The following is a 12264-nucleotide window of genomic DNA, read 5'->3' on the forward strand; positions in this document are numbered from 1 at the left end:
AGAAGAGAAGGAGGGAAGAAGATGAGTCCACTCTTGCCACACACCAAAGAATGAGCTTTCCATTCATTTTTTGGCTTTTATACATAACCCTAAATCCCTTTTGGGTAGTCATCCCCTTATCCTCTTTTGGGTCATCCCCTTATCCCCTTTTTTACATGGTCATGGCTGGATGTGGTCTAGGCCTCTTTCCCATTGTCCTCCTACGTTCCTAGCTTCCACCCATCTACCTTTACAATTTGCACAGGAGGGAGCCTAGTGCTCTTTTACAAAAAGTTTTAGGGGCACCTTACATTTAAGAATGAGCTTCTGCCTTTGAATTAGCTTTTGAGGCCGTCCTTGCACTTTCTGTCATTTCCCTTCCTGCTTCTTCCATTATGTCCCATTTCCTTCTGGCCCACCCCTTTTAGGTTCCGACTTGCACTTTCCCACTTTTTCCACTTTCTTCTTGTGCTGAGGTTAACATTGCCCCCTCCTAGCTTAGTGCCAATCCCATGGCACTAATGCGTAGTAGTTGAAAGGTGGGATGGGTATAGCCAGATGGCTTTTTTAAGTTTGTATACAAGCCCTTACCGGGGATGGTGTTAGATGGACCCGCCCTTAAAATTGAAGCTGTAGTTGGGGCGGGTCCCTTTTTTACGCTGGCCTTGAGTGGATTTGTCCTTTAAAATTGAAATAATCCCTACTTGGAGAGAGGTTGATGGGTGGATCTGTCCTTGAAATTGATGATCCTGTTAGACAGATCAATCCTCTTGCCCTCCGTGATTGCTATGACGCGATCTTAACATGGCGTTTCCATATTCCCTTCAAGTAGCCTTATCCCTTTACCTATATCCATGTAGAGTTTACTACTTGCATAGGAGGAAACATGTGTGCCTTATAAAATGAATTACATTGCGCCTCGTGCTTTCCTTGCGAGAGTGTTCGGAGGGTTCTCCCTCATCCTTGAGAGAGCCTTACTAGAATATTTGGTGCTTATCTCCATCCTTTCTAAGAATGTTACTAGAATCTTTAGTGCTTTCCGCCATCCTTGAGAGAGCATCCTTCATCCTTGATAGGGCCTCCCTCATCCTTGAGAGGACCTCGCCAAAGTAGTTGGAGCTTTCTCTTTTTCTACTCCCTTGGATACCCATCAATATCAAGCCTGTTCTTTGGTTATTCTCTAATTTACTCTTTAACTACTATCATTATCACCTTATTATTACCACGTTTGTAGCTATTGAGTGTTCCCTTGGATACCCATCAATATCAATATCAAGCCTGTTCTTTGGTTATTCTCTAATTTACTCTTTAACTACTATCATTATCACCTTATTATTACCACATTTGTAGCTATTGAGTGTTCCCTTCCTTCCTGCTCCCTAGACCACTACCTTCTCATCGCCTCCATCATGCTCACTACATTCTTTAATGCACCACAAATCCTAAAAGCTTCTTCTCTCACATTGCAATGTGGTCCCCTCCCTTCAGCTAAAACCTTGGTAAGAGGTGCTAAGCATCACTTGAATGTTGCCCAAAACCCCCTCTTTTCTATGGGTTGATGCTATATCCCCTCCCCCCACCCAAAAAAATGAAACCATGTAAGCATAACAACTAATGCCAATGTAAAAACCCCTCATTTTTAAGTATTACCGTCTACTCTTCAAATTTTCACTTCATAAATTTGATTATGCTTATCTCACAGAGATTTGTTAGGAGGTATCGATGATTAGCTATATGTTGGATGATTGGAAAATTGGGATTATGTGCCTAGAAAAAGACTAAGAGAGGGAAGGAAAGAGAAAAGAGAATAGTTTTTTTTAAATTAAACCTTTTTTAATATAGTTTTTTTACTTAGAGAGAGACAGAGAGGAAACATATAATTTGAGAGAGAGAGAGAGAGAGAGAGAGAGAGAGAGAGAGAGAGAGAGAGAGAGAGAGAGAGAGAGAGAGAGAGAGAGAGAGAGAGAGAGAGAGAGAGAGAGAGAGAGAGAGAGAGAGAGAGAGAGAGAGAGAGAGAGAGAGAGAGAGAGCAAAACAGAAAGAAGGGGAGAGAGAGGGGGAATAGAGAAAGAGATTTATGGAGAATGAAAGTATACAATTTGAGAGAGAGAGAGAGAGAGAGAGAGAGAGAGGAAAAGAAAAAAAGAAAAGAGGGGGAGATGAAAAGGGGGAGAGAGACAGAGAGAAGAAAAGCGGGGAGAGAAGAAAAGGAGACAGAAAGAAGAAGAAGAAGAAGAGAGAGAATTTAAACATAGAGAGAGAATTTTAAAGAGAGGAAAGATAAAATTTAAAAGAAAGAGAAAAGAAAAAAATTTAAAGAGTGAATGAAGAGAGAAGAAGAGAAAAAAGGAAAAAAGAGAGGGAGAGAGAAGGAAAAGAGAGGAGAGGAGGAAAAGAGGAAAGAGAAAAGTATTTTTTAAATCTAAATATTTTTTGAGAGAGAGGGGAAGGGGCAAAGTAGAGAGGGGGAAGAGAGAGAGAGAAAATATAAAATTTAAAAGAGAGAGGGAGAGAAGAAAAAAAGGAAAAATAGGAGAAAGAGGAGAAGAAAAGGGAGCACAGAGAGAGAGAGAGAAAGAGAGAGAGAGAGAGAGAGAGAGAGAGAGAGAGAGAGAGAGAGAGAGAGAGAAGAGAGAGAGAATTATAAAGGGAAAATAGAAAATGTACATACTTTAAGAGAGAGAGAGAGGGAACATGAAGAGAATTATAGAGAGAAAATATAAAATTTAGAGAGAGAGAAGGAAAAGAGAGGAGAGAGGTGAGAGAGAGAGAGAGAAGAAGAAGAGAGAATATAAATAGAGAGAGAGAAAGAGAATAATAGAGAGAGGAAATATACAATTTAAAAGAGAGTGAGAGAGAAAGAGAAAATAAAAAATCTAAAAAGAGAATGAAGAGAGAGAGAGAAGAAGAAGAAGAAAAAAAAGGAAAAAAGAGGAGAGGGAGAGAGAAGGAAAATAGAGAAGGGAGGGGGGAGAATAAAAGGGGAGAGAGAGAGAGGAAAAGGAGAGAGAGACAAAAAGAACCAAGAGAAGAAAAAATAAACTAAATTAGAAGGCAGAGAGAGAGAATTAGACATAGGGGATTGGGGAGAGAGAGAGAGAGAGAGAGGGAGGAAAAATTAGAAATAAAGGGAAAAGAGGAGAGAGAAAGCTTCGCTTGCCACTTCAAGGCAATGAAGTTGTGGCGAAGCGGCCTAGCGTTCTGTGCAGTACGCTAGTCTTTGACTAAACCAGGAATTGCCATAGAAGTGATGAACTCTTATTGTCAATGGCTTTTAGCTCATCATAAAAGTGATAAAAGGAAGTTGAGTGCACCTTCTGAGGACTTTGTGAATTGGATGATGTGGGTGGTATGTTTGAGGACACGTGGTAGGGAGGATGAGAGTTAGGGGTGATTTAGATGGGAAGGTGGAAATATTGAGAAAAGGGGGTGTGAGTTGACACGACAATGATATATGGTAACAATTCATTGGATTCCACAATCGAAGGTGGATGAAAGTTTCTTCTAGCTTTACCCCCCAGAAGAAAGGTGGAAACATGAAAATCTCTTTGTATTTAACCAAAAAGGTAGTCACTGTTATCTTTTTCGATGCATCTGTTGCCACCCTTTGTGAACAAGAAGTTGTTGGAAGAATGAAGAACTTGTTTTTTTTAAAAGTTGCCTTTTGAGAATCCATTCTTCCCTCTGTTTTGTAGGGGATGCAAAATTGTAAGGGTTTTTCTCGGGCTCTTTGGCAGGGACTTAATAAGAAGTGAGTGAAAACTCTTCTATAGGGCTGTGTGGTGAAAACAACCCCTAGGGTAGAGAGTGCAAAATACACAAGGCCATGCATTTGAGATGGATATGGATAGATAGAGAATATACTAGAGCCTCAATTGCAGTACTTTAACACTCATTTTAGCATTTAGTCCACTTCTTCACCATCGCTTCTTCTTCATTCGATCTCAATCTCGTGCAGGTTCCATGGCGCCGGCTACTGCATTCACCATTGCCCCTGCTTCCTCTTCCACCTCTCTGTCTCTCCATTCTCTCTTCCTTGGATCCACCCTTCGGCCCTGCGCTCCTGTCCGCGTGAGCTTCCCCATTTCTTCCTCATCTCCATCTTTTGTGGTATTTGCTGCCACCAAGAAGGCTGTAGCTGTCCTTAAGGGAAACTCCAAGGTGGAGGGAGTCGTCACTTTGGAGCAGGCGGACGACGGTAAGCTGCTTCCGCGCCCCCCCCCACCCCCCACCCCCCACCCCCCACCCCCACCCCCACCCCCGCCCCCCGGGGCCCCCTTCCCCTTCTTCCGGACCCAAAAATTGCTCGCTCCCTCATGGTTTTAGACTAATCCAAAGCATTGCCACCAGGTTAATATCTCAATCAATTTTTGCTAGTTTCCGATTGCATCCTACATTTCTTCTAAATGCAGACATATCTGTTTTTTGGACTAATTCAAAGCATTGGCACCAGTTTAAAATCTCATCAATTTCATGTCAGTTATTGATTGCATCTGCATTTATTCTTAATGTAGACATGCAGTTGTTTGACCTTCTTTCATGGTTTAGACTAAATCAAATCATTGCCACTAGATTACAATCTTATCAGCTTTTGTCAGTTATCAATTGCATCCTGCATTTCTTCTTTATGCAGACACGACATGCAGCTATATTAATTGCAGATTGCATTTCTTCTAAATCTCATCAATTTGCTCTCTCTGTCATGATTTTTAGATCAGGATATTAGTGTATGTACCCCTTCATTGCTTCTTCTAACGGATGGACGTTCTTGCTGTGTAGATATTATCACCTGACCAATGTTTGCAAAGTTTTGTCTGCAGTTCTTGCATTTTTTCCAAGTTTCCTTGGTTTTTTAAATTGGCTGTGGTCTTGTTTGAGATTTTAATGCAGCTTTCTTCAGGAATGTTAGCATTTTTGATTTACAATCATCCTGTGCTTCTTTTAGTGACCTTGTTCTATGCTTGATTTCAAGTTGGCATGAAGTGGCATATGCTTTGCATGGGTATCTTCAACGTTGGGGATGGTGTCCTTGTAGATTACTCACACATTGCCTAAGTGCTTGCTTTCTACCTAGAAATAGTACACAATTGACCCCTTCTTGATATGCTGCATGCAAAGTTTCTTAAAGTAGAAGATCCAGAAGTCAGCAGCAAGTTGGCAACTCACCCACATAAACTTAGTAAGTGTGGGTATAACATCTGTAATTCTGATGCACATGATTTCCCTGATGTGGCAATGCGCTTATAGAGCTCTCTTGGTAAAATACTTAGAACTGCTGTTTACATCTGTGTTCATACCTCAGCTGATTCAGCTGAATTTGTCCAGACACACACTGAGTTCATTAGTTGATATAGCTTGTTCTGACCTGTACTTCTTGCAGAAGTGCATACTTGAACTTTGCGTCCGTGATTGTGTGTGCTGTTGTCTATGAATTGAATGACGAAGGGCATCATTGGGAGTTTACTGAGGTTTTCAGAGTCAGACTGATTGCCAACATCAAGGGCAAGTTCCTCAGTCAATATAGCTGAGTTCTCATCTCCAGTTCTTGCAAGAACTGCTCGTGTGAACTTAGTCTGTGGATTCCTTATGTTATGGTCTATGCACTTCATATCCAACCATGATATTGTGAGTTCAACAAGGGTTTTGACTCATTGCCAACTCTATACTAGCTCTTCGGCTAATATAGCTGAATTTGATTTCCAGTTCTCTTGCTGTCTCTGGATGCTTATCCTATTGTCTATGGATTCTATATGTAGGAGAGTATTGGGGCTTTCCTCACGTTAAAGCTCTTTCTAGCTAGGCCCACTTTTTCAATTTATGTGTCACATTGGTTTGGTATATGATGAATTTAAACCAAGGCTGGCTACTTTGTAATTGGAATTCGCCTATTGAATAAATAGAGTTTTGAGGATAGATGAGTGTGTGAATTGTTCACAATACATGCATTTGATAAGCTTGCTGATTAGAAACCGGATTATTTCGTGTGCTGATGTGGAGCTTTTTGGAACGAAAGGGACACTTCCTTGGACTCTTGGTGTGAAAGGAGGAGAGATTGAGGAGAGAGTGTGTAGAGGGCCACCTAGTACCCGCCTCTTATTTATTGATTCGTTTCATTAGATGCTGTTAAGGTGACATCCCTTTAGTTGCTCATTTGTAAGGCTTTGATTCAGCTTGCTTCAGCAGGGAAGCGGCCACAGGGTGGTGGGTGAGGCTTTTGACCTTCAGGTGAAAAAAGTGTTGAAACACGGTGAATCCATGTACTTGGATTTCTTGGCATATGTGAAGAGCAAGAGTTTGGACATGGAAGAGATTGAAAAGTCTATATGCTATGATATTAAGCACTTCAATGATGAGCCATTGTTGATAAGGGGAAAAAGGAGTCCATTGAACCCCAAGCAATGCCTTGAGTAGAGGTATGCTGATTTTTCTAGAACTGCCATCATTTTCTATTGCATGGGCTGAACCTCCCTTGAAGATGAGTTTTTCAAGATTGTGGTGGATGCTGGAGTGCATGCAAGATTGAGGTGAGCCGGAGTGCTTGTGGCTTGATTGAGTTGAAGATTGTTGGAGGCAGATTTAGATGGGAGTGAAGAGCTGTCCTGGAGAGGACAGTTAGGTGACTTCACGGATGTCGAAGTGTTGGTTGTGTTTGCAGATGCACCTCTTGGACAGATGGGTGTCCTAGGCAGGAGTGTAGGCAGAGCAAAGTTTGAACATCAGTGTCGGCAGCATACTCACAGGGGAATGCAGGATTCCGTCCTTAAACATGGGACCCATCTCCAATGTGTCTGGGAGAGGGTGCGTTTCCATGTAGTGGTCCATCACAAGGGGACGTGTTGCGGGATTGGGGGGGACCATGTGGGATGGGATGCAGGGGACGCCACATATGACAGGGTTTGTACTATGTGTACTGTTTCTTGTAGTCTTCAGTCCACTAGTTTTACTGTTTCTTAGCTTGTCCTATTTCTTGTAGTCTTCAGTTCAAGTACTCATTCTTTAGTATCTACTATTGGAATTTAGTTTTTATGGCATATGGCATTTATGATTTCTTAGTTTTAAGTTTTACTGCATTTTTGAGTTTGTACTGTTTCTTGTAGTCCTCAATCCAAGTACTCATCATTCAGTGTTCACCGTTGGACTTTAGTCTTTTTGTCTTAGAACATTTCAGTCACCAATTGGCATTGACAGTTGTTACTTCTACTCTTCAATTTGAGTATTCACTGTTCATTTATGTTTCAACTTTCATTGCTCATATATTGTTTTAAACATTATGTGACATTTTTTGAAGGTTTTGAGTCAAGGCATCATATTTGTTTAGTTTCTTTATAGAGTATTCTAATTATGTCTAGAAAGCATATAATTTTTAGGTTCCCATCCTGCCATCCCCCATTCCCTATTTTACGACAGGCAGTGGGCAGTAGACATAGACATAAGCAGGAGTCCCGGCGGCAGGCGGGGACAGGCCCTGTTGGGCAGGGCAGGGCAGTCAGCCAGTTGGCCTGCATGCCTGCCATGTTGCAGGCCGACCTGGCCAATCGAGGTTGGACCAGCCTGGCTGGCCAACTGCACCATCTTCCTCCTTCCTCCTTGGCCCATTTATGTCCGTGCATTGATGTCTGCGCATTGAACAGGTTTAGAGGTTTTCAGCTACCATACATGCAGAACCTTTATACTTAGCATTCTGCCCTGTTTATTCAGCATTCAGTGTTCTGCATTTTCAGTGTTCTACTATCTCCTTCTCTTTTCTCCATGTTCAGATCGTTCAATCAGTCCAAGGCAATTCTGCATTGCAGCACTCTGATAGGTTCATGTTTGGACTCTTGGAGCTGATACTTGTGCAAATCTCTATTTAACTATTGTCATTAAGATTTGAGGATCTTGGGTTCTTTGGTCTTTTGTTGAGTTGTGCATTAGGATAGCGGGTCTTATAGTTGGTATCAAGGCCAATTGTCCACGATGGTCAAGGAGTGATTAGATCTTCACCTCTTTATATTTGTTTTGTGTGGATCTTGTAGGAAAGCTGAAGATTACATCAAGGATTAGGAGAGGTACCTAATAGTCTTAGGCTCCCACTAAAAGCTAGATGGAGATTGCTCCATTTTCTCAAGCTTTGAAAACCAAGAAGCAAAGAGAGACTATCACCATGATTCAGATAAGGGAGCTGCTGCTGGTATTGATGGTTTTTTAATTGCCAAGGTCATTGTCCAGCGCCTCTCCTTGATTGTTGGAAGGGCCTTGGCTCCCCACGAAGTATGATGCTTCATAGAGAGAGTGTCTCTGCCCCTGCTCAAATTGGAATTCCTCAAATGTAGGATGTTTAATTGCTAGCACCTTCTCCGTGTAAGTCCTGAGAAAATCGAGGCATTGACAATAAGCCCTCTTGGCGATTGACATAACTAGCTATGGAGTTTTACTGCTTTTTTACCTATTTTCGGGTTCAATGGCTTCGAAGCCCTTGGCTTTGTAGTGAACTCCATCAAGAGACAAAGGTTGTTGGACATCCTCATCTTAACATTTTGCTCCCTTGTGAGACATTGGCTGTCGATCGCTTTTGGTTCCATAGGAGCTACAAACTCTATTCCCTTGTCTGACTCCAGGGATGCAGATTCTACCATGAGCAGTGAGATCATTTATAATAGCCCTGCCTCCTAACCTTCTTCTACTCAATATTGAAAGGCCACCTGCGGTAGATGCCTGCTCCCTGGTAGCCTGTATCTCACCATTATTGAGGATTTTTTTGGATTCCCTATCTCCTTCAGTGGGGGATCCCTTGGTTTCACAATGAATTACCTCCCTGGGGAGCTCTTTCAACTTTACCCCATAGCTTAAAGGGGGCTTGAGAGGGAGTCACCATTCATACACCATGGTGAGAGATGCAGCATTCGTCCTCTTGCTTTTTCAGCATTGACACCCACTATCTTTAAGCTTTGTCTAGGCTGGAGCCATGAATTTTGAGACATGCCTCGGTGGCTGTGCTTTTGCATCTTGTCTAGCATGGAGACGAGGATAGTATACTCTTTCTCAAGGCCTGAGAATCAGGCCCCTCTCTGTATCCTTGCCAACACAGAGGTAGAGGTAGTGGTTTCTTCCTCCTTCCACAAGCTGTTTTGCTCCCTCCACTGTTGCCCACATCATTCCTTCTGCTTGCAGGACTGCATTTCACTCTTTCTGCTGCTGTCCACTGGTTGCTGCCCTTTCTATAAAGGCCGCTGTCTACCTTTTGGAGGATCCTATAGAGGTGCTGCCAACCTTCATTCCTTGCCAACACAGAGGTAGAGGTAGTGGTTTCTTCCTCCTTCCACAAGCTGTTTTGCTCCCTCCACTGTTGCCCACATCATTCCTTCTGCTTGCAGGACTGCATTTCACTCTTTCCGCTGCTGCCCACTGGTTGCTGCCCTTTCTATAGAGGCTGCTGTCTACCTTTTGGAGGATCCTATAGAGGTGCTGCCAACCTTCATCAGTCCTTAGCTCTCCTCAGCCCTCGTCCTAGAGACATGGAGGCCTGAGTTTATTGTATCATCATTGTATTTCATTCATCATCATTTATTCATGCTCTGTATTTCTGAGTTTATTCACTGCTAGTGTCTGATGTGCACGCATACACACACACTTGTCTCCAATGCAAACCCTACTATTTTTTTACATGCATTGTATGTTTTTTGATGAAATCTTGTGTCTTCAATAAGTCAGTTGTGTCATGCTACTAAATCTATGATTAGTCTTAAAATTTTGTTACCCCTAAATCAGCCTTAGTAGAAATTGGGATTTACTAGTGAGGTGAGGGGTGAGTCCCAGGTTTATTTTGCACGGGTTGAATGCTTTAGCCTTTGCATTCCACATATGCTGAAAAATTTGGTAAACAAATATATATCTCTTTACAGGTCCCACAACTGTGAAAGTGAAGATTACTGGGCTTACACCTGGGAAGCACGGGTTTCACCTTGTAAGTTGAGTTTTCTTCAGTTGCAACTGCCTATATTGTATAAGACGAAGTGTTACTTTGTTCAAGTTAATTGATTTTGTTTGAGTTGCTTGTCTTTTACTATAGCATGAGTTTGGAGACACTACAAATGGGTGCATCTCTACAGGTTGGGTAGTTGTCCTTGTCACAAAATTTCGGTTGGTTCTGATAGCAGTGCACTAGATTTACCTAACTCTATAATGATTGTTTATCAGGGGCGCATTTCAATCCTAAAGGAATGACACATGGAGCTCCAGAGGATGAGGTTCGCCATGCTGGTGACCTTGGAAATGTTGTGGCTGGTGCTGATGGTATGTCAATCAAATTCTTGTGTAGACTACCAAAAAAGAAACTGCTATGAGGTGCATCAGCTCTTTAAGCTCAACATATTTACTTTTTCTGTTCTACAGGTGTGGCTGAAGCAACAATTGTGGACTCTCAGGTTAGCCTTCTTGCCGTACTGATTCATGTAATGGAATGAACTTAACATTTTTTGCAAGAGTTGGATTAGGTATCTGTGTGCTGTTCATGGCCTTATGGCAATATTAGCAGTCTGTGATTTGTCATTCAGTTTCCTATTTGCAGATTCCACTTTCAGGTCCAAACTCAGTCATCGGGAGAGCCCTTGTAGTTCATGAATTAGAAGATGATCTTGGAAAGGGTAAGCTGTTAAAAAATGTTACACAAGTGTTTCCATCTTCATCTCTGCCTTATTTGTAGTTTTTGTCCCCACCATTTGCATTTTTCTGCTCAGCTTCCTCATTACACTTCAACAAAGAGAGCAAAGGATTATTGCATTGAGTTCTAACATTGAATCCTGAAATTGAATATTTGCTGCAGGTGGCCACGAACTAAGTTTAAGCACTGGCAATGCTGGTGGTCGACTTGCATGTGGTATGTGTTTAAGCTCATCAAATAATTGAATTTTTGTGCATTTATTTTTAAATAGTTTTGCTGATGCAATTACTGTAGTTATACCTGTTAATGCTGGAACATGTTATTAGAAGATGTTTTGGGCTTTCTCAATAGCTTGTATGGGTGGCTATCACTGTGCAATGCTTTGTGCCTAAAAGCAGGGAATCACAGATCCTCCATGCACCATCATTGCACTAACTTGGTTCAAGTCCAAGTGAATGTTATTCGATAGAAGATAGGTTATCACAAATTCTCAATGTGACATCAATCATGCCCAGTACAAGCACAAAAGGTACACAAATAAAAAGATATCTGGTCAAAAGCTTGAGCAAGTGAAGTAGGTTCAACCAGCTTTTGGATTCTGCTGCTATAAAGGCCTGTAAAGTCCAGACCATAGACATTGGCTACGAATGAGGATATCTGAATTTCTCTACTTCCAGGCATGTCAAAGGCTGGACTTGGTGTGACCATGACTTATGGGTACTGTTGTAGACCAAACTTTGTTGGCACACAAGTATTCTCACTTCTTATTCAAAAGGCTTTGTGGGAGATTTTCTCTATTGGTATCAACTCCTGTGGCACTTGCAGGCCAGTGGTTAAAGGTTGAGGGAAGTGCCCTAGACTATCCTGTGAGTGTGTTTGTGTAATGGTTACTGTACCACTTGCAGTGGAAGACCAACAAATACATGTCCTAGGATCCTAAACAAGTTTATCATCTTATTATGTTTCAAAGGGGGGTGTGTGTGAGTGGGTTTTTTTTTGGGGGAGAGAGAGAGAGAGAGAGAGAGAGAGAGAGAGATGACTTACCTCACTCTGTTACAGGGGTTGTTGGATTAACACCAAATTAGCTCGTACATTTGCTGCATGCGACATTCATACAGGACCCAGGTGTAGCCTGCTGACCACTTGGTGAGCTGCATGATGGCTGGCGAGCTTCTTCAACAACTGAGTAGTTATCTAATAGATGTGTTGTTGAAGGGAATTTTGGCGGTGGCATGTTCTTTATAGTTCGGTTGATATGAATAAGAGTTATTGCCCTAGTTTCCCATTCCAAATGGTTCACTGGAAGTTGTATTGTTTGTGCTATGCTAGGCTTCAACAGATTACAGCCCAAGGTTACTAGAATTGGAAATGGTTTTTACTTCCAGATAAATTAAGTGGTTCTTCTACTGGATTATAGCGGCAGCTACTATGTTTCTAGTTACGTGGCTGACTAGCAAATGCAAGCAAGAACAGCATGGAATTGGAAATTGACTCTCAATATTTCTTGAGGGGGCATTTGAAGATTGATTGTGGAAGTTTCATTTTTCGGGTATGGGCTTTGTAGCTATACTATGGCGTTGGAGATAGAAACACCTATACAAGGAGTAGTAGTGATTTTGAGCTCTGCTTGGTTTCCACTCGTGTGA

At 41.9% G+C, this 12264-nt stretch overlaps 1 protein-coding gene across 1 annotated transcript; it reads left to right on the forward strand.

The window, feature by feature from the left end:
• The first annotated feature begins 3810 nt into the window (after positions 1-3810).
• On the forward strand, positions 3811-12027 carry CSD2 (copper/zinc superoxide dismutase 2). The gene is made up of 8 exons (XM_087684928.1): positions 3811-4177; positions 9861-9922; positions 10028-10067; positions 10156-10251; positions 10351-10382; positions 10526-10601; positions 10781-10834; positions 11678-12027. The coding sequence occupies exons 1-8, from the start codon at positions 3943-3945 to the stop codon at positions 11701-11703; spliced, it is 621 nt and encodes a 206-aa protein (XP_087541054.1). The 5' UTR covers positions 3811-3942; the 3' UTR covers positions 11704-12027.
• The last annotated feature ends 237 nt before the right edge of the window (positions 12028-12264 follow it).

The sequence above is a fragment of the Lygodium microphyllum genome, chromosome 9 (genome assembly GCF_053477565.2).
Source record: "Lygodium microphyllum isolate KBCC chromosome 9, Lygodium_microphyllum_v1.1.10, whole genome shotgun sequence".
Lineage (NCBI taxonomy): Eukaryota > Viridiplantae > Streptophyta > Polypodiopsida > Schizaeales > Lygodiaceae > Lygodium > Lygodium microphyllum.

What these genes read in the sequence shown, in the direction of transcription:
- CSD2 (XM_087684928.1), top strand. Translation starts at nt 3,943, where the DNA reads ATGGCGCCGGCTACTGCATTCACCATTGCCCCTGCTTCCTCTTCCACC. An exon ending in TTTGGAGCAGGCGGACGACG is followed by an intron (nt 4,178 to 9,860) that starts GTAAGCTGCTTC and finishes ATCTCTTTACAG; the next exon opens with GTCCCACAACTGTGAAAGTG. An exon ending in TGTTGTGGCTGGTGCTGATG is followed by an intron (nt 10,252 to 10,350) that starts GTATGTCAATCA and finishes TCTGTTCTACAG; the next exon opens with GTGTGGCTGAAGCAACAATT.